Source organism: Leucoraja erinacea, chromosome 3, assembly GCF_028641065.1.
Source record: "Leucoraja erinacea ecotype New England chromosome 3, Leri_hhj_1, whole genome shotgun sequence".
Lineage (NCBI taxonomy): Eukaryota > Metazoa > Chordata > Chondrichthyes > Rajiformes > Rajidae > Leucoraja > Leucoraja erinaceus.
The window spans coordinates 101,853,966-101,876,104 of NC_073379.1; the positions used below are offsets into that span (position 1 = coordinate 101,853,966).

General features: G+C 43.3%; 1 protein-coding gene across 4 annotated transcripts in view; it reads left to right on the forward strand.

Moving 5' to 3' along the window:
• Positions 1 to 22,139, forward strand: part of LOC129695891 (multiple C2 and transmembrane domain-containing protein 1-like) — a 426,884-nt gene that overhangs the window by 254,866 nt on the left and 149,879 nt on the right. For all 4 annotated transcript variants that reach the window (XM_055633328.1, XM_055633326.1, XM_055633327.1 and 1 more), the window contains 3 exons: positions 8,808 to 8,910; positions 9,226 to 9,327; positions 9,569 to 9,643. In XM_055633328.1, the coding sequence (XP_055489303.1) occupies positions 8,808 to 8,910; positions 9,226 to 9,327; positions 9,569 to 9,643 (280 nt within the window). The remainder of the gene's footprint in view (positions 1 to 8,807; positions 8,911 to 9,225; positions 9,328 to 9,568; positions 9,644 to 22,139) is intronic.

Below are 22,139 nucleotides of genomic sequence, written 5' to 3' on the forward strand. Positions count from 1 at the left end.
GATAACTGTTTGAGTATCAAAGACTAATAATTATGTCTACTGCAAAATTTTATTGAGCTCATATAGTCAGGACTATACATGACATAGAAACATAGAAAATAGGTGCAGGAGGAGGCCATTCAGACCATATAACACCATAGACCTTCGAAACGGGCCAGCCCTACAAGTCCGTGCCGAACCATTCATTGTGATCACCTGGCTGATACCATCCATTCCCCTATCAATGAACCAACGATCATTTCGACCTTCAAATCTGCCTTCTCCAGCACCGCCCATTGACTCCACATGGCTGATCATCCCCTATCCCTGTGAGAGCCTACTCTCCTATCTCCAAGCCTCTCTCTAATCCATCCAGTGACTTGGCCTCCACTGCCCTCTGTGGCAGGGAATTCCATAAATTCACAACTCTCTGGGTGAAAAGGGTTCTTCTCACCTCAGTCTTAAATGACCTCCCCTTTATTCTAAGACTGTGGCCCCTGGTTCTGGACTCACCCAACATTGGGAACATTTTTCCTGCATCTAGCTTGTCCAGTTCTTTTATAATTTTGTATGTTTCTATAAGATCCCCCCTCATCTTTCTAAACTCCAGTGAATACAAGCCTAGTCTTTGCAATCTTTCCTCATGTGACAGTCCTGCCATCCCAGGGATCAATCTTGTGAACCTACGCTGCACTGCCTCAATCACAAGGATGTCCTTCCTCAAATTAGGAGACCAAAACTGTGCACAACACTCCAGATGTGGTCTCACCAGAGCCCTTTACAACTGCAGAAGAACCTCTTTACTCCTAAACTGAAATCCTCTTGTTATGAAGACCAACATTCCATTAGCTTTCTTCACTGCCTGCTGTACCTGTAAACCAACTTTCAGTGACCTGTGTACAAGGACACCCAGATCTCGCTGCACCTCCCCCTTTTACCTAACCTAACCCCATTGAGATAATAATCTGCCCCCTTGTTTTTGCCACCAAAGTGGATAACCTCACATTTATCTATATTATACTGTATCAGCCACGCATCTGCCCACTAACGCAACCTGTCCAGGTCACCCTGCAACCTCCTAACATCCTCTTCACTGTTCACACTGTTCACACTGCCACCCAACTTGCTAGTGTTGCTCCTAATTTGCTCTTCCAAATCATTAATATATATGGTAAACAGTTGCGGCCCCAACACCGAGCCTTGCGGCACTTCACTCTCCACTGCCTGCCATTCTGTAAAGGACCCATTCACTCCTACTCTTTGCTTCCGGTCTGCCAACCAATTTTCTATCCATGTCAACACCCTACCCCCAATACCATGTGCTCTAATTTTAGTCACCAGTCTCCCGTGCGGGACCTTATCAAAGGCTTTCTGAAAGTCTAGATACACTACATCCACTGGCACCCCTTCATCCATTTTACTTGTCAATTCCTCAAAAAATTCCCGAAGATTAGTCAAGCATTAGACATGCAAGATACAACATTTATTAAACCAAAGAATGCAAGGTTCCACCCCAGGAACAGTATTTATTTTTTCACTTCTTCTCATTTCCCATCTACATTGAGGGCAAGATGATTACTTGACCAAATATCACTCCCAATCATGTTGTTTAAAATTGCTATTAGGATCTCAGTTATGCTACAGTCTGCAGAATGACAAACCCAAATAGCCCAAAAATGCTAATAATATTCAAACAAAATGATGATCCTTAGCATCACGGACCAAAATGGTGATCCAAATCATTTGGACAGGAAAGGTTTTGAGGGATATGGGACAAAGACGTGCAGGTGGGACTAGTGCAGATGGAGCATTTTGGTTGGGATGGGTAAGTTGTGTTAAATGGCCAGTTCTTGCACTGTATGACTATGACTTAATAAAATGCCAACAATTCTGAAGTCCTGTGACCCAATATTGGAAAATGAATCACTAATGACCTGTTAACCATATAACCATATAACAATTACAGCATGGAAACAGCCCATCTCGGCCCTACAAGTCCGTGCCAAACAATTATTTTCCCTTAGTCCCACCTGCCTGCACTCATACCATAACCCTCCATTCCCTTCTCATCCATATGCCTATCCAATTTATTTTTAAATGATACCAACGAACTTGCCTCCACCACTTCCACTGGAAGCTCATTCCACACCGCTACCACTCTCTGAGTAAAGAAGTTCCCCCTCATGTTACCCTTAAACTTCTGTCCCTTAATTCTGAAGTTGTGTCCTCTTGTTTGAATCTTCCCTATTCTCAAAGGGAAAAGCTGATCCACATCAACTCTGTCTATCCCTCTCATCATTTTAAAGACCTCTATCAAGTCCCCCCTTAACCTACTGCGGTCCAGAGAATAAAGACCTAACTTATTCAACCTTTCTCTGTAACTTAGTTGTTGAAACCCAGGCAACATTCTAGTAAATCTCCTCTGTACTCTCTCTATTTTGTTGACATCCTTCCTATAATTGGGCGACCAAAATTGTACACCATACTCCAGATTTGGCCTCACCAATGCCTTGTAAAATTGTAACATTACATCCCAGCTATCTGTTCTGCTGGAGTTTGAGACCTAAATGAGACATGACACCCTATCCTGATTATATCAGCACACAAAATCACACTTTTGCCCAACATTTCCAGTATTTTATATTTTTAATTCAGATTTTAAGCATCTGAAATCATTTTTCATTTTTCATTTCTATTCTCTCAACATGGATGTCAATATATGGCAATGTATTCATTTATTAACGATAGTGTGTGATCTGGAACTGATGATATTGCCATTCTATTATTGCCTTTCTCCTTCTAGATGTCAAAGTTTCTTTTCAGTGATGACTTTCAAATTCTTGTTGACAATTCAATAATCGTCTTGATTGTCATAGAGGAATAATTAGGCTTTCTCGGGTTTGTGAGGATCATTGCTGAGCACTGGCAGTATGGTTGTTACTTCCCACTCTGAAGGTATTCCGAGCATTGATTTGAGAAAAGGTCTGTCTCTCCCTGGGTGACATGAGATACTTGGACTTGCCAAATCAACTGCACCAAACAAAAGCCGTTCAGACAGTATTTATTTATTCTAACCAGTATCTCTAGCAAACCACCTGTTCAAGTTAAGACAGTCTATCTCTATAAAACGATTCAGAGTTGGATTCTGAAGATTTCTACCAACTATTTTGTCTGTCAACACTGCTTTCTGTGTCAGGTTTACTGACTGTGACAGATGTGCTAGCTGTCCCAGCCTTGCCAGCTGTGCTAAGTCGGCCAATTGGGTTTAATGTGACAGCTTTCAGTACCTGTGGCACTGCAGCAGCTGTTGCCTCAGATGCCGACGCCACTCATCGACATCCCTGTTTATTTCCTCATTCATTATTCTTGGATGCTAAATGATTTCAATTTCACAGCACCCTTAGGGCAATGCTATGTTTAGAGAAAGAACTCGTATAACTCTACAGATATTTATAAATCATATTACAGATATTTGAAATAAGGATGAGTGTAATTAAATCAAAAATGATTTAATTACAAAAATAACATTAACCAATCACCTGCAGGAATAATCTATTAAAGTTTTCAATCAAATTAATGGATATGAAGAAAAATGTCATGAATTCCATATTGAGTGACACAGACATTTTATCATTGTCTGAACTTGGATCTTTCTAGTGAACTGTAGGAAATGGCTGGGCAAAATGTAAAGATTGACGGAGCAACAGAGATGCCGAAAAGAATGGAGGGAAGTCCAAGAATCTCGTGGGAGAATTGGGGGAAAAAAGATGGCTGGACCTGATACATGTAACAATGATATAACAGTGTCTATGCACCAAAGTTGATTAGAATTTCATTTGAGGTGACCTATGTGCTAATAACCACATGAACTTCCCAGTGAATAAGAGGAACTTAAGTAGTGTCCGACCTTGAAAATGAATGATTATCACGGTACTAACCATTCATTCCATTCACAAAGTGATTAGCATAGAAACATAGAAACATAGAAATTAGGTGCAGGAGTAGGCCATTCGGCCCTTCGAGCCTGCACCGCCATTCAATATGATCATGGCTGATCATCCAACTCAGTATCCCGTACCTGCCTTCTCTCCATACCCTCTGATCCCGTTAGCCACAAGGGCCACATCTAACTCCCTCTTAAATATAGCCAATGAACTGGCCTCGACTACCCTCTGCGGCAGAGAGTTCCAGAGACTCACCACTCTCTGTGTGAAAAAACTACCATGGAAATAAATAAACTAGGTGAATTTGATATCTCTCCCTCTCCCTCTCCCTCTCCCTCTCGTCTTTCCCTCTCGTCTTTCCCTCTCGTCTTTCGTCTTTCCCTCTTGTCTTTCCCTCTCGTCTTTCCCTCTCCTTTTTCCTTCTTCTCTTTCCCCCATCGCCATCATCTAATATCGTCATGCATACAAAATAGTGGATGAATGCTATGAGCTACACAGGATGAAAGATAAATCTCTGAGGTGATTAGGTCCTTTGAAAGTGAATAAATCATCAGGCATGGATGAAAAATATCCGAAAGTGTTAAAAGAAAAAAAAGACCTAGTTAGGCAGAGGCCGTCATGTTTTCAAACATCTATTGCTATGGTGTTGCTGTTGAAGAGTAGATACCTGTGGTTTTTTTCACTGTTGCTTAAAAATGCTGGAACAATTAATCGCAGGCCAATTAACTTCAGTATTATTGTAAAGGACAGTGTGAACTTTCATTCAGAAATGAACAAATTAATCAAAACCAGTATGGATTTGTTGGAGACATTCATACTTGGCATATGTGATTAAAGTTTTTTGAGATGACAAGGATGGTTAATGAGGCCACGTCTTTGCTGTCTATTGGGATTTCACCAGACATTTGACAAAGTCCCTACGTGCTGAGAAAAGTATTGGGCCTGTCCCACTTAGGCAAATTCTTAGGCGACTGCCAGCGACTGTCAAGTCTGCCTGGCAAAGCCAATGTGATGTAGACACACATGGTGATGAACAGGAAGGTTGGCGCTGTAATTAAGATAGAGAAAGCACAGTGTACGGGAAGGGTCATATGTCATTTAAAAGAGGGAGGGAGAGGGATAGGGGGAGACGGGGAAGGGAGAAGGAGTGGAGACAACTTTTAAGAAGCCAGAGATACACGGCTGTGAAGCTCGGCGGACATTTAACATTACCGGTCGGTTATCCTTGGCTCTGAAAACTACTGCTTACATTTTTTTTTCCCCAATGAGCCAATGAAATTCACTGGTCAGCATCGGCTACAACCAACGAGAACCTACGAGAACCTTCGACCCTCTGGCAACCCACTACCACCGCACCGACGGCACGATAATTCTCGCTACTCTCCATGGCGGCTTCATTCTGGTCGCCGTTAACTTTTCAACATGTTGAAAAATTCGTGCCAACCATAACGAGGCGGCGGCTAGTTCCCAGAATGCGGGAACTCCTCACGACCATGAAGGCGACTGCCCGGCAACCACCCGCGAACATGTGGCGACCATGTGGCGACTGCATACTCCTGCAGTCGCCTAAAATGTCGCCTAAGTGGGACAGCCCCATTAAGGTACATGGGATCCAACAAAGAGTGACAACGTTGATCCAAAACTGGCACGATGGCAGGGGGTGGAGAGTAAAGATGGATGGTGTTTTTGTGACTGGAAGGCTATTGTCAGTGACATTCTGCAAGACCCAGTAGCAAGCCCCTTGCATTTGGATATATGGACTAATTACTTAGATTTGAATGTTGGGAGCATGGAAGATAAATTTGTAGTTGATATCAAGATCATCATTATGAGAAGGGTGGATTTTCACCTCGGGGGATGATAGAGGATTTAATAAATTGTCCAGTTGAGGGTCTATAGCGCAGAAGAGAGTCCCCATCATTTTAAATCTTATTAAGTTTAACTTCAATGAGTTTAACCCGCTCTTTTAATATTTTGTGTTGGGATTGATTGATATATTGTTAAAGTGTTCAATACAGCCAAGCCCAGTGTCGTCTCCCATTATGTTTCACTGCTATATAGATTGCCTAATGCCAAATTACAGTCTACCTAGGCAGTTTTTCTTTCTGCACTGTTAGTTCTGTAAATTTCTTAAAGATTTGTTCTTGGCCGCCTCCTCCTCCTCCTCTTCCTCCCCTAATTTGAGGAAGGACAGCGTAGGTTTACAAGGTTAATTCCCGGGATGGCGGGACTGTCGTATGCTGAGAGAATGGAGCAGCTAGGCTTGTACACTCTGGAGTTTAGAAGGATGAGAGGTGATCTCATTGAAACATATAAGATTGTCGAGGGCTTGGACATGCTAGAGGCAGGAAACATGTTCCCGATGTTGGGGGAGTCCAGAACCAGGGGCCACAGTTTAAGAATAAGGGGTAAGCCATATAGAACGGAGACTAGGAAACACTTTTTCTCACAGAGAGTGGTGAGTCTGTGGAATTCTTTGCCTCAGAGGGCGGTGGAGGCAGGTTCTCTGGATGCTTTCAAGAGAGAGCTAGATAGGGCTCTTAAAAATAGTGGAGTCAGGGTATATGGGGAGAAGGCAGGAACGGCGGTGATGATTGGGGATGATCAGCCATGATCACATTGAATGGCGGTGCTGGCTCGAAGGGCCAAATGACCTACTCCTGCACCTATTGTCTATTATCTATTGTCTTCCTTAATACTCTGATTTAATGATGACATTTTTCTTGAACATATGATCAGTTCACTAATGCTGAATCCCAATTCTACTGCCTCAGCACTTGGGGCATTGCATATGTGAGCAGGCAGATTGATGGTGTTTTTGTGACTGGAAGGCTATTGTCAGTGACATTCAGCAAGACCCAGTAGCAAGCCCCTTGCATTTGGATATATGGACGAATTACTTACATTTGAATGCTGGGAGCATGGAAGATAAATGTGTAGCTGATATCTAGATCATCATTATGAGAAGGGTGGATTTTCACCTCAGGGGATGATAGAGGATTTAATAAATTGTCCAGATGAGGGTCTATAATGCAGAAGAGAGTTTCCACCAATTTGTTTTCAGGTATGATTGCAAATTTACTCCCATGCCACCAATTCTATCCCCTTTCTTAACCACTTGTTTCAGCTGAGTGAGACAATGCAAAGCATGAGGAACCTATTTGATCCAATGCTTCGATTCAAATTACATATTCAATCAGTACTCCAAACGGTTTTCATTTGCTTCATCCCAAATGCCTTAAAAGGCTCAACCATGAATTTGTCACTTCAACCTTGACTAATCTACATCAACTGAAGACATTTCTGTTTTGCACCAACCAATTCCTGTTTAGCCAGCATGACAATTTGTCCTCTCCTGAATCTCAATGTTTCAATTGTAAATTCCTTGACGTCATCTATGAACCGCATTAATAATGCCTTACCTCGCCTTTCTTTCTCCAATCCTTCAGTTCTCATCGTCACTCAGTCTGTTTATTTGCATTACTTTGTGCCCACAGCTTGAAATATTCTCCCTAAAACTATTGGACTTGGAAATTCATTCAATGGTTTCACAGTTTTCACTTTTAACATAAAATCATGGAATCATATGGTGTAGGAAGGAACTGCAGATGCTGGTTTAAACCAAAGGTAGACACAAAAAGCTGGAGTAACTCAGCTGGTCGACCCGAAACATCACCCATTCCTTCTCTCCAGAGATGCTGCCTGTCCCGCTGAGTTACTCCAGCTTTTTGTGTCTATTATAGAATCATATAGCATGGAAACGGCTCATTTAGCCCAACTCATCTGCACTGACCAATGGGCACCAATCCATACTAATCACATCATGTGGCACTTGGTCCATAACTCTCTATGCCTAATGCGATTTGTGCTAATGTCAATAGACAAAAGACAATAGACAATAGACAATAGGTGCAGGAGTAGGCCATTCGGCCCTTCAAGCCAGCACCATGGCTGATCATCCACAATCAGTACCCCGTTCCTGCCATCTCCCCATATCTCTTAACTCTGCTATCTTTAAGAGCTCTATCTAATTCTCTCTTGAAAGCATCCAGAGAATCAGACTCCACCGCCTTCTGAGGCAGAGAATTCCACAGATTTGCATCTCTCTGGATGAAAAATCTTTTCCTCATCTCCGTTCTAAATGGCCTACCCCGTATTCTTAAACTGTGGCCCCTGGTTTAGGACTCCCCCAACATCGGGAACACGTTTCCTGCTTCCAGCGTGTCCAATCCCTTATTAATCGTACATGTTTCAATAAGATCCCCTCTCATTCTTCTAAATTCGAGTGTATACAAGCCCAGTCACTCCATTCTTTCAACATTTGACAGTTCAGTTATCCTGGGAAATAACCTTGTGAACCTACGCTGCACTCCTTCAATAGTGCACTCTCTCGACACCTCGTAACTGATGTCAGTGACCCAGCTTCAAGCAGTCTCTCAGGCATTGCATTCCAGGTGCTTACCACTCTGACCAAATAAGCACCCACCCCCCCATATCTATATCCCCTCTAAAATTCTTATCCCTTGTCCTAAATGTATGTCCTCTAGTTTTACCTACTAATATGGGGAACATATTCCTGCACTCACGTCACCTTTCGTTCTCCAGCCCTTCAAGACTATCTATAATTGTATATACCTCAAATTGTGTTACCTGTTAACTTGCTCTGCTCCTGACCTACCTTCTCCACCCCCTCCTGAACTGCTCCATTCTAGGCTACATCCTGGTGAATCTTCCCTGCACCCTCCCCAACACTGCTGCCTTATCTTGCGTTATTCTTCATGTTCCCTGGCACCGCATGCATCCTCTAATGAAGATTGGTATTTGTCGCTCGTTAATTATGTTTGCTTTTCTTCCTTTACTTTGTTTCCGCTGTCCCCTATTTAGCGACATTAAGGACATCCATTCGGTTTTGGACGTGTCAGTTTATGATGAAGACAGGGATCGGAGAGCTGACTTCCTTGGCAAAGTTGCCATACCTTTACTTGCTGTAAGTTTAATCTGGAACGCGCGCACGGTTTGCTTTTCTTACTTAATAAAATTTTTGTCTACATGCCTGTCATTTCTCAAGCAAGTTTGCAGTAATAACACTAAAATTCTAGCATGCCCAATCCACAACCGTGTTAAATCCCATGATAGTTTTTTTTCTGACAGACCTGGTGCTGGTAATGAACAGGTACTTGTCAGAGTTGCCACAGTTGTTTTGGGTTCTCTGTCAGTTTCAGCAGCTTGGGGTGAAAGGTTGCTGGGTGTGTTTATTCAGCAGAGACTGAGAGACAGACACTGTCATGTCCTTTTCCCACAGATTCAAAATGGTGAAGAGAAAGCCTACATCTTGAAAAACAAGAATCTGACAGGGGCATCAAAGGGGGTCATCTATCTTGAAATGGATGTGGTTTATAATGTTGTAAGTGTTAACTTTGCCTTTTTATACTGGATGTGAACTTTTTAAGTTGGTTAAATCTCCTTGGCAATCCTTCATCAGCAATTTTACGTTACATAACAAATGTTATTTTCCTTGAGACTTTTTTTCCTCTGTAGAATGATACTGTAAATATTGACCTGTTGTTTTTGCAACCCTGAGATTGCCATGGGAGATATCTTACACTGAGATTGAAACATTTTTGTCTGTCTCTGATATTATGCAGGTAAGAGCAAGCATCCGAACTATCACCCCCAAAGAAGAGAAATACATCGAAGAAGAGCGTAAAATCTCCAAAGAGGTATATTTTGCTTCATCGAAATGTTTTTTTTCTGTGTACTATCACAACAATCTTTTTAAACAAGTATTCAGAATAAAATCAATGGTCACATTTGCACATTGAAGTTTTCTTACGTACCTTCACCTCAATGTTGCCCTTTCACTGAAGAGTCACAACGAATTGTACAAATATATGCCTCTGATTCCATTCAATGGAAATCATGCATGTCTTAATTTTGATTGAAGAATTGGCATATACTTTTGTAACATGTAATTTAATTATCTGAATCTACACAAAGAAATAGTCTACAATGTAGTTTGTGCATTTTTTCAGAAGAAAAAGGAATGTATATTTATATGTACAGGTATATGTATATGTATATGTTGTATGGGCTATAGATATTCAGATGGTGGCAGGTCAAAAATTGTTGGCATTTTATAATAGGATTTCCCATCAGCTGTTTGGAACAATGTCACAGCTAGATCAATTAAACAGTGTGGGGATAAAAACTAAGGCATAATTATGGCATCCATATTGGAAAAAGTAATTGTGCTGCAACAATATACCAGTGAGTCACAGTATACCATATAACAATTACAGCACGGAAACAGGCCATCTCGACCCTTCTAGTCCGTGCCGAACACATAATCTCCCCTAGTCCCATATACCTGCGCTCAGACCATAACCCTCCATTCCCTTCCCATCCATATAACTATCCAATTTATTTTTAAATGATAAAAACGAACCTGCCTTCACTGGAAGCTCATTCCACACAGCCACCACTCTCTGAGTAAAGAAGTTCCCCCTCATGTTACCCCTAAACTTCAGTCCCTTAATTCTCATGTCATGTCCTCTTGTTTGAATCTTCCCTACTCTCAGTGGGAAAAGCTTTTCCACGTCAACTCTGTCTATCCCTCTCATCATTTTAAAAACATCTATCAAGTCCCCCCTTAACCTTCTGCGCTCCAAAGAATAAAGCCCTAACTTGTTCAACCTTTCTCTGTAACTTAGTTGCTGAAACACAGGCAACATTCTAGTAAATCTCCTCTGTACTCTATACATTTTAGGGCTCTTGTGTGAATGTAGGAATGTGCTGGTTGCAATCCATTGGGCATCTCCAGGCTTTACCTGGCTTCTGTAACATTCAAGAATAGAACAGAAGGTTAATATACACAATGAATTTGCTCTGGAATCATGCACAGGTAGTTAATTTCAGTGCAGATTGTAGGGCTGCAGTGCAGTAAGACAAGGGCAAAATGAGTGTTCCACAAATTCCTTCTGCTTGCACGCGATCCATATCTGTACATTACCTGCATGTTCATGTGCCTATCTAAAAGCTCTTAAACACCACTATTGTACCTGCTTCCACCACCTCCCCTGGCTGTGCGATACAGACACTATCACGCTGTTAAAAACACATTTGTGCTGCACACCTTCTTTTGACTTTCCCCCCCCCCCCCCCCCCCCCCCCGCACCTAAAAGTTATGCCCTCGAGTATTTGACATTTCCACCCTGATATTTCCAAGGAGGAGTTGTCTTAGACGTCAGTTGATAGTCACTCCACTATGATGGAGGCAGAGAGATCGAAAATGGGGAGAGAAGTGTCAGAGGTAATTCAAGTTCATTTGAGGGAGGGGTTGAAGCCAGGTGAAAGCTCTGCAGTTCCTGCGACATCTAACATGAAGGATTGGAAGTGGCTTGGTTCTTGGTTCTTGGTTTCTTGGTCCTCCAAAATATTCCAAATGGAATTTAAACTGGAGGTGGTGAAGGGAGGGCTTAAGCCAGAAAGAGTTATTGGGAAGAAAGAGCTACTTTAAATTTAGTTGCATCTGGTTGGGTAACTATAGTTGGGTGGTGATTATTCCATGCTTTAATTGTGCGTGGGAAGAACAAATTGCTGTGTATACATCTGTCTTTGTAGCCGGGATCACAAATTGGATCGAATGCCCTCGTCTTGAAGAATGTATCCAATTTCCTGGTTGGTACAATCCACATACCAGTGCTAAATATGGAACATTCAGCTGGAGGTGCTTGGTGAATGACCTATCACAGCCACCTCTTCAGATTCCAACCATCATAGAAGTTAGTGTGTAAAAAATTCAATTCAATTTACTTTGTTTGATACCAAGTTATGGTTGAAAACACTTGATATGGCGGAGATTGACAATACAGGAAACATCCAAGGTGCAGGTTCGAATTCGTACATGCTAGAACCTGACATGTTTGCAGCCAACAGTGGCAGACATTCAACAAAGTGCAAAGTTGCCCAAGTAGCTCCCGTCCACAAAAAGCAAGACACATCAAGCGTCAAGAGTGTTTTATTGTCATATGTCCCAGATAGAACAATGAAATTCTTACTTGAATAAATGAATGTATGATTGAATGAATGGATGTATGAATGAATGGATGAATGCATGAATGAATGATTGAATGTATGATTGAATGAATAAATGAAAACTTTATTGTCATTCAGATATACACCTAGACATAGTGCACCTTGAACGAAATTTTGTTGCATTTGACTCTCCAAAATCAGGTAATAGTAAAAAGTGCTAGGTGCGTCCATAAAAATGCTTCATGTGCATGGTTCTGTAAAATAAATATATATAAAAAGTTTTTAAAAAGTGTCGATATTTAAAAAGTTCTAGCCTCGGTTTTGTTGATTGTTCAGTAATCTTATGGCCTGGGGGATGAAGCTGTTGCAGAACCTGGTTGTCCCGCTCTTCATGCTGCGGTACCTCCTCCCAGAGTTAAGCAGTATAAACAGTCCAAATTGTGGGTGTGTGGGGGCTCTGGTAATGCCCTTAGCTCTAATCAGACAGCGCTTGTACCCCATGTCCATGATGGAAGGAAGAGACGTCCCAATGATTTTTTCCGCTGTCCTCACCACTCTCTGAAGACACTTCCAGTCCGCAGCTGTACAGCTGCTGCACCACGTAGAGATGCAGCTGGTCATGACCGACTCAATGGTGCTTCTGTAGAAAGTGGCGAGGATGGGAGGGTGGAGGTGAAAACTTCTCAACCTGCGGAGGAAGTACAACCGCTGCTGTGCCCGTTTTGCCAGAGATGTAATGTTTGTGGACCAGTTTAAGGTGTCCGTTATATGCACCCCCAGGAACTTGATGCTTTTCACCTGCTCCACTGCTGAGTTGTTGATGCAAAGTGGAGTGTGACTGGGCTGAATTTTCCTTCTGAAATCGACGACAATCTCCTTGGTTTTGTTCACATTTAGGAGAAGGTTGTTCCTGCTGCACCAGCTCACCAGCTGTTCCACCTCCTCTCTATATGCCTGGTCGTCGTTATTGCGGATGAGGCCCACTACTGTTGTGTCATCCGCGTATTTGATGATATGGTTAGTAGTGGACCTGGCGACACAGTCATATGTCATCAATGTAAAGAGCAGCGGACTCAGGACACAGCCCTGAGGGGAGCCGGTGCTCAGTGTGATGACCGAGGAGGTGTTCTTCCCCACCCGTACAGACTGGGGTCTTTCAGAAAGGAAATCCAGGATCCAGTTGCATAGTCTGGTATTGAATCCTAAGGGTGCCAGTTTGCTCACCAGATGCTGGGGGATTATCGTGTTAAATGCTGAGCTGAAATCAACAAACAGCATCCGCACGTGGGTGTTCCTCTCCTCCAGGTGTTGTAGGCTCAGGTGGACTGCAGAGGATATAGCATCCTCTGTGGAGCGGTTCGGGCGATAAGCAAACTGGAACGGGTCAAAACTGGAGGGGAGTTTAGAGACCATGTGCTGCTTAATAAGCCTGTCAAAGCACTTCATTATTATTGGTGTGAGTGCTACGGGGCGATAATCATTCAGGCAGGTTATTGTAGACTTTTTGGGAACTGGTATGATGGTGGCTGTCTTGAAACATGATGGAACAATGGCCTGGAATGCTGGAAGCACAACAGAAAATGCATACATAGTATGATATAACAAACGAGAGAGAGAAAATAAAAAGTTCAATGTGTATATAAACACATACTTACAACATACCCGATATATATATATATACACACATACCCAAAAAACAAACAGAACAGTGCAATAAAAATAATAATAATAATAATAATAGTCTATTGCAGTTCAGAGCCTGTATAAGATTGCAATGTTTGATACCTTGATGGTTGTTTCTGAACCTGGACGTTACGGTTTTCAGGCTCCTGTACCTTCTTCCCGATGGCAGTGGTGAAATCAGGATGGTGTGTGTCTCTGATGATTCTGGCTGCCTTTTTGAGGCAGCGACTCCGATAAATCCCTTCCATGGTGGGAGCTCAGAGCCGGTGATGGACTGGGCAGTGGTCCCAACATTTGCAGTCTTTTCCGCTCCCGGACGTTCAAGTTGCCGAACCGGACAACGATGCAACCAGTCAATAGACAATAGGTGCAGGAGTTGGCCATTCGGCCCTTCGAGCCACCACTGCCATTCAATGAGATCATGGCTGATCATCCCCAATCAGTTCCTGCCTTCTCCCCATATCCCCTGACTCTGCTATCTTTAAGAGCCCCATCTAGCTCTCTCTTGAAAGTATCCATAGAACCGGCCTCCACCACCCTCTGAGGCAGAGAATTCCACAGTCACGACTCTCTGTGTGAAAAAGTGTTTGCTCATCTCCGTTCAAAATGTCTTACTCCTTATTCTTAAATTGTGGCCCCTGGTTCTGGACTCTCCCAACATCGGGAACATGTTTCCTGCCTCTAGCATGTCCAAACCATTAATAATCTTATATTTCAATAAGATCACCTCTCATCCTTCTAAACTCCAAGAGTATACAACCCCAGCCGCTCCATTCTCTCAGCATATGACAGTTCCGCCATCCCGGGAATTAACCTTGTAAATCTACGCTGCACTCCCTCAATAGCAAGAATGTCCTTCCACAAATTAGGGGACCAAAACAGCACACAATACTCCAGGTGTGGTCTCACTAGGGCCCGATACAACTGCAAAAGGACCTCTTTGCTCCTATATTCAACTCCTCTTGTTATGAAGGCCGACATGCCATTCGCTTTCTTCACTGCCTGCTGTACCTGCATTGACTGATGATCAAGGACCCCCAGATCCCATTGTACTTCCCTATTTCCCAACTTGACACCATTTAGATAGTAATCTGCCTTCCTGTTTATGATACCAAAATGGATAACCTCACATTTACCGGCATTAAACTGCATCTGCCATGCATCTGCCCAATCACCCAATATGTCCAAGTCACCCTGCATTCTCATAGAATCCTCCTCACAGTTCACACTACCACCCAGCTCTGTGTCATCTGCAAATTTGCTAATGTTACTTTGAATCCCTTCATCTAAATCATTGATGTATATTGTAAATAGCTGCGGTCCCAGCACCGAGCCTTGCGGTACCCCACTAGTCACTGCCTGCCATTCTGAAAGGGACCCGTTAATCCCTACTCTTTGTTTCCTGTCTGCCAACCAATTTTCTATCCATGTCAGCACTCTACCATGTGCCCTAATTTTGCCCACTAATCTCCTATGTGGGACCTTATCAAATGCTTTCTGAAAGTCCAGGTACACCACATCCACTGGCTCTCCCTTGTCCATTTTCCTAGTTACATCCTCAAAAAATTCCAGAAGATTAGTCAAGCTTGATTTCCCCTTCGTAAATCCATGCTGACTCGGACCGACCCTGTTACTGCTATCCAAATGTGCGGCTATCTCATCTTTTATAATTGACTCCAGCATCTTCCCCACCACCGATGTCAGGCTAACTGGTCTATAATTCCCTGTTTTCTCTCTCCCGCCTTTCTTAAAAAGTGAGATATCATTAGCTACCCTCCAATCCACAAGAACTGATCCTGAATCTATAGAACAGTCAATATGCTCTCTACTGTGCACCTGCCGAAGTTCAAGAGAATCCTCTTTGACATACCGAATTTTCGTAATCTTCTCAGGATGTAGTCGCTGATATGCTTTCCTTATAATTGCATCAGTCTGCTGTGTCCAGGAAAGATTTTTGGAAATATGCACGCACAGGTATTTGAGGTTTTTGACTCTCTCCACCATAGTCCCATTGATATACAGTGCATTCAGAAAGTATTCCGATCCCTTCACTTTTTCCACATTTTGTTACATATTTTAAAATGGATTAAATTCATTTTTTTCATCATCAATCTACACACAATACCCCAGAATGAAGAAGCGAAAAGTAATTTTTGCTAAGTAATAAAATAAAAAAAAACTGACCAAAATATCACATTTACATAAATATTCAGACCTTTTACTCAGTACTTTGTTGAGGCATCTTTGGCAGCGATTACAGTCTCAAGTCTTCTTTGGAATGATGCTACAAGCTTGGCACACCTGTATTTGGGTCATTTCCATTCTTCTCTGCAGATCCTCTCAAGGTCTGTCAGGTTGTATGGGGAGTGTTGATGCACAGCTATTTTCAGGTCCCTCCAGAGACGTTCGATCAGGTTCAAGTCCAGGCTCTGGCTGGGCCACTCAAGGACATTCACAGACTTGTCACAAAGCCACTCCTGCATTGTCTAGGCTGTGTGCTTAGGGTTGTTGTTCTGTTGGAAGGTGACCCTCTGCCCCAGTCTGAGGTCCAGAACGCTCTGGAGCAGGTTTCCATCAAGGATATCTCTCTGTACATTGCTCCGTTTATCTTTCCCTCGATGATGACTCGTCTCCCAGTTCCTGCCGCTGAAAAACATCTCCACAGCATGATGCTGCCACCACCATGCTTCACCGTAGGTATGGTATTGGCCAGGTGATGAGCGGTGCCGGGTTTCCTCCAGACGTGACGCTTGCCATTCAGGCCAAAGGGTTCAATCTTGGTTTCATCAGACCAGAGAATCTTGTTTCTCATGCCTTTTGGCAAACTCCAAGCGGGCTGTCATGTGCCTTTTTACTGAGGAGTGGCTTCCGTCTGGCCACTCTACCATAAAGGCCTGGTTGGTGGAGTGCTGCAGATATAGTTGTCCTTCTGGAAGGTTCTCCCATCTCCACAGAAAAACTCTGGAGCTCTGTCAGAGTGACCATCAGGTTCTTGGTAACCTCTGTGACCAAGGCCCTTCTCCCCCGATCGCGTAGTTTGGCCCGACGGCCAGCTCTATGAAGAGTCCTGGTGGTTCCAAAGTTCTTCCATTTAAGAATGACGGAGGCCATTGTGCTCTTCGGGACCCTGCAATGCTGCAGAAATAGTTTTATACCCTTCCCCAGATCTGTGTCTCAACACAATCCTGTCTCGGAGGTCTACGGACAATTCCTTCGTCTTCAAGGCTTGGTTTTTGCTCTGACATGCACTGTCAACTGTGAGGCAGGATGAACCCAAACTAATTTTTGAGTGTTATAGCAAAGGGTCTGAATACATATGTGGAAAAATTGAAGGGGTCTGAATATTTTCTGAATGCACTGTAAACAGGATTGTGGGTCCTCATCCTTCCTCTTCCAATGTCCACAATCAGTTCCTTGGATTTACTGATCTTGGGAGCCAGGTTGTTGCGCTGACACCATTTGGTCAATCGGTCGATCTCACTTCTATACTCTGACTCATCGCCATCTACAATTCGTCCCACAACAATGGTGTTGTCGGCGAACTTGACGATGGAGTTCGCACTATGTCCGGCTACACAGTCATGAGTATAGAGTGAGTAGAGCAGAGGGCTGTGTGAGATGCTCCGTATTGATTGTTAATGAGGGTGAAGTATTTCTGCCAATTCGAACACTGGATGAGGATGTCGAAGATCCAATTGCAGAGGGATGCGCAGTGACTCACAGTTCTGTGAGCTTGATAAACAGCGCTTTTTTTTTAAATCAAAAATATTTATTCAAATATAAAAATAGTATTTACAATACAATAAAACAAAACAGAACCCACCTCCATAATACAAGACAAACAAATATACTAAGTAAATTGCTAAACAACTATATTGCAATCCTTGTCCATGAAACATTCAATCCCCCTTGGTGCCCAGCGGTCCCGGAACTCCCCCAGGGTGCCCGTGGACAGGGCGTAGTCCCTCTCTAGTACCACCCGAGCGTGGACGTAACCCCAGAAATGGGGCAGGAAGCTGGCTATCGCAGATCCCTCTTCCGCCTGGCGCCGTGACTCGTGGATTGCCAGCTTGGCCAGGCCCAGGAGCAACTGATAACCAGCTTTTTTCACCACGTTTGGTCTCACCGATGTAGAGCAGCTGACATCTAGAGCAGCGGATGCAATAGATGAGGTTGGAGGAGGTGCAGGTGAACCTCTGTCGCACCTGGAAAGACTGCTTGGGTCCTTGAATGGAGTCAAGGGTGGAGGTAAAGCCACAAGTGTAGCATTTCCTGCCGTTGCAAGGGAAAGTGCCCGGAGAGGGGGTGGTTCGGTTGGGAAGGGACGAATTGACCAGGGAGTTACGGAGGGAGCGGTCTCTGCGGAAAGCAGACAGGGGAGGAGATGGGAAGATGTGGCAAGTGGTGGGGTCACGTTGGACGTGGCGAAAATGTTGGAGGATTATTTGTTGTACGTGACGGCTGGTAGGGTGGAAGGTGAGGACAAGGGGGACTCTGCCCTTGTTACTAATGGGGGGGATGGGGAGAGAGAGCAGTGTTGCGGGGTATAGAAGAGACCCTGGTTAGACTATGGTAGAAGAGGGGAACCCCCATTCCCCGAAGAATGAGGACATCTCCGACGCCCTGGTGTGGAACACCTCATCCTGGGAGCAGATGCAGCGTAGACGGGGGAACTGGGAGTAGGGGATGGAGTCCTTACAGGAAGCAGGGTGGGAAGAAGTGTAGTCCAGATAGCCATGGGAGTCAGTGGGTTAATAGTGGAAGTCGGTCAGGAGTCTGTCACCTGCGATGGAGATAGTGAGGTCAAGAAATGGTAGGGAAATGTCGGACTCCATCCCCTACTCCCAATTCGCATCCTCCGTTGACCTGTTGTGACAGTAGGCAAACTGTAGTGGGTCGAGGTTCTTGTTGAGATAGGAGTTGATATGCGCCATAACTAACCTCTCAAAGCATTTGATCACAACGGACGTTGGTGCCACTGGCCGATAGTCATTGAGGCACGTCACCTTACTCTTCTTGGGTACCTGTATTATTGATGTCCTCTTAAAGCAGGTGGGAACCTTAGACCTCGGTAGTGAGAGGTTGAAAATGACCGCAAAGACTCCAGCCAGTTGGTCTGCATAGGTTTTTAGAACTCGACCGGGTATACCATCAGGTCCAGGCGCTCTCCGAGGGTTCACTCCCCTGAAGGATCTTCTGACGCCATTACTCTCATCAGCAAAATGATCCAAGGTGTTATGAAATGTTATTATGCTGGACCTTTTCACCAATAAGAGCACACTAGTCTGAAAAAGGGTTTCGGCCCGAAACGTTGCCTATTTCCTTCACTCCGTAAATAAGATGCCCGCTGTTTCTCCAGCATTTTTGTGTACCTTCACACTAATCTTTAGTTTTGCCAAGACCACTCTTACCTCATTGCGACCTGGGTCCAAACTAAAAAGTTGAATACCAGGATTGAGTTAAGATTTACTACCCTTGAGTTCAAGGCAACATTTGACATGTGTGGCATTGAGTTGGTATAAATGAAGAGAATGAACATCAAGGGGAAAGTGGATCATTGGTTGAAATCATACCTTATTTTTTAAGTAATACATTTGTGGTTGTTGAGATCAACCATTCCAGCAGTTAAGAAATTGCCACAAGAATTAATCTGAACCATATCCCTGGATCAACCATTTCAGCTGTTGTTTCAATGTTTTTTCTTCATTCACAATGTCAGATTAGCAGTTTCCTAATTGTGCATCCATCTAACCGATTTCCTTAATAGCTTCTGTCTTAGTATTTGTCAGTTCCAGCCCATAATTGGTCTCTTGAGAGCAATACAACTTTACTTGCCAATTAAGCACCTGTGGATCAGGTGCCCAATGTACTCTGGCAAACCAGTGAGTTAGATTTGTGGCATCTGATGACTAAGTTTAGGCTTCCTTGCAATCAAATAGTATTTTTTTCCTCTGATATTCTTGGGTGTGACATGTTCTGGCTGTAAGATAGGTTATGTTTCCCTTTGTCTATGGCACAATGTAGTATATATAATGAGTGCTTGTGGAACTGATGGGTTAAGTTCATTCATTTATTAGTTAAACTTTCAAGTCAATATTAGTACTATCTTGATTTAAAGATAATGTATTGTCTTTGACTTTTCAAATCAGTTTTTTATCTTAACATTCAAATTTTTGAAGCAATTAGCATATGGCCAAGGGCTGGTTTGCTATCTTGCCTTATTAAAAAAATCTAGAAATGTATTTCCTTGTAATTGATCAGTTGCCTTTTTTTATTCAGATTTAATCTGTATTAATTGGATTTTAGTTATTATGTCTGTAAAATTTGGATTTTAGTTAATTAAGTCTGTAAACCATTAATAGTTACCTGAGTGAAGCATCACCACTAGATTCCAGATCATTTTGTGATCATGTAAACAATAAGCCTTTTGCTAGTTGGGGAAATGATCTTGAATGTAATGTAAACTGCTCGGGAAATACATCATATACTGCAATTGCTTGTATATGCCCTGAATTGCCCCAGTTGTTAATGCCTTATACTGAAAATAAACTCGCTTGTTTAGGTTTATTATTGTCATGGGCGGATGTGGAGAGGATGTTTCCACTAGTGGGAGAGTCTAGGACAAGAGGTCACAGCCTCAGAATCATTCCACAATGAATCTGTGGAATTCATTGCCACAGGTGGCTGTGGAGGCCAAGTAAATGGATATTGACAGTCTCTTGATTAATAAGGGTGTCAGGGGTTATGGGGAGACGGCAGGAAAACGTGGTTGAGAAGGAAAGATAGATCAGCCACGATTGAATTGTGGAATAGACTTGATAGGCTGAATGGTCTAATTCTGCTCTTATAATTTATGAGCATATGTGTATCATAGTCCCATGAAAAGCTTTCCTTTGCATGCTATCCAGTCAGATCAGATATATAAATACAATCGAGTCGAGCTCAAGCACAATAGGAGGAGCAAAAGGAAAGATAGAGTGCAGCGTTGTAGCATCCAATTTCCATAGACAGAGTTCAATAGGGTAGAGGCAAATGGGACAGTACCCTAGCTGGTGGAGAGACCATTCAGTTGACAACAGTCAGGACGAAACTGTTCCTGAGTCTCGCCACGCTGTGTGCTTTTAAGCTTCTATAACATCTGCCCGATTGGAGCTGGGAGAAGAAGGAAAGACCGGGTTGGACAAGTCTTTGTTTATATTGGCTGCCTTTCCGAAGCAGCTTGAAGTGTAGATGAAGTCAATAGTGGGGGAGTGTGATTTGTGTGCTGGATGGGTTACATCCACACCTCTCTGCAATGTCTTGCATTATTGGGCAGAGCTGTTCCCAAACCAAGGTTTGATATAACCTGATATTATGCTTTGTATGGTGCATTCATAGAAGTTTGTAAGAGTCATTGGAGACGTGATGAATTCCCACAGATTCCTAAAGAAGTAGAGGCGTCATTGTGTCGCATCAACGTAATTGGCCTACGACAGATAATTGGGAATATTAACACCAAAACACTTGAAGCTCTCAACCATTTCCACCTGTACCATTAATGCTGATTGGGGCATGTACTCCACCATGCTACCTCGTCGATAACTAGCTGTTTTGTCCTGCTGATATAGAGGGAAAGGTTATTGTCCTGAGGCCATATTACTAAGTTCTCTATCTCCTTTATGTACTCCACCGAATCCATGTACATGATCAGCACACCACAGATGAAGTTAGAGTTGAATTCGTCCACACAGTTGTGAGTGAATAGGGAGTATAGCGGGGGACAGAGAACACATCTTTGTGGGGCGCCAGTGTTGAGGATTAATGTGGAGGACGTGTTGCCTGCCATCCTCACTGATTGTGGTTCATAGATCAGAACTCCAGTGGCAGAGGGAGGTACTGATTCCTGGGCTTTGGGAATGAGTTTGGATGGGATTATGGTGCTGAAGGCGGAACTGTAGTCAATTAACCAGGAGTCAAATGCAAGAGTTCTTGTTGTCTAGATGTTCCACAGAGAGATGATGTCTGCTGTGGACCTGTTGCAATGGGAAACAAACTACCGAGAATCTACTGGCTTGGAGGCTGGAGATAATGTATGCCATCACCAATCTCTCAAAGTTGTTCATGATGATGGTGCCAGGATGGTGGTCATTAGGAAATGATATTTTACTTTCGTTGGCACTGGGATGATAGTAGGTGGAACCTCAGAATGGAATAGCGCGAGATTAACTATGTATGTAAACATTAGATCCACATGGTTCCTGAAGACACGACCAATAAATCCATCCTTGCCTGATGTTGTCCATGGATTCACTCTCAGAAAGGCCGAACATGCTTCTGTCACAGTAACCATTTGTATAAGTGAGACCGGCAGGGTCGTTGACATTTGTCCACACACCTTCTGTTCAATACGGGCAATGGGGATTGATCCATTGTTGCCAGCAATACTGGCCGCCATTGCATTGCAGCCCGTTGTACTGTACAGACATTGCCACAATCTGGATTTCCGTGCCATTTGTCTCA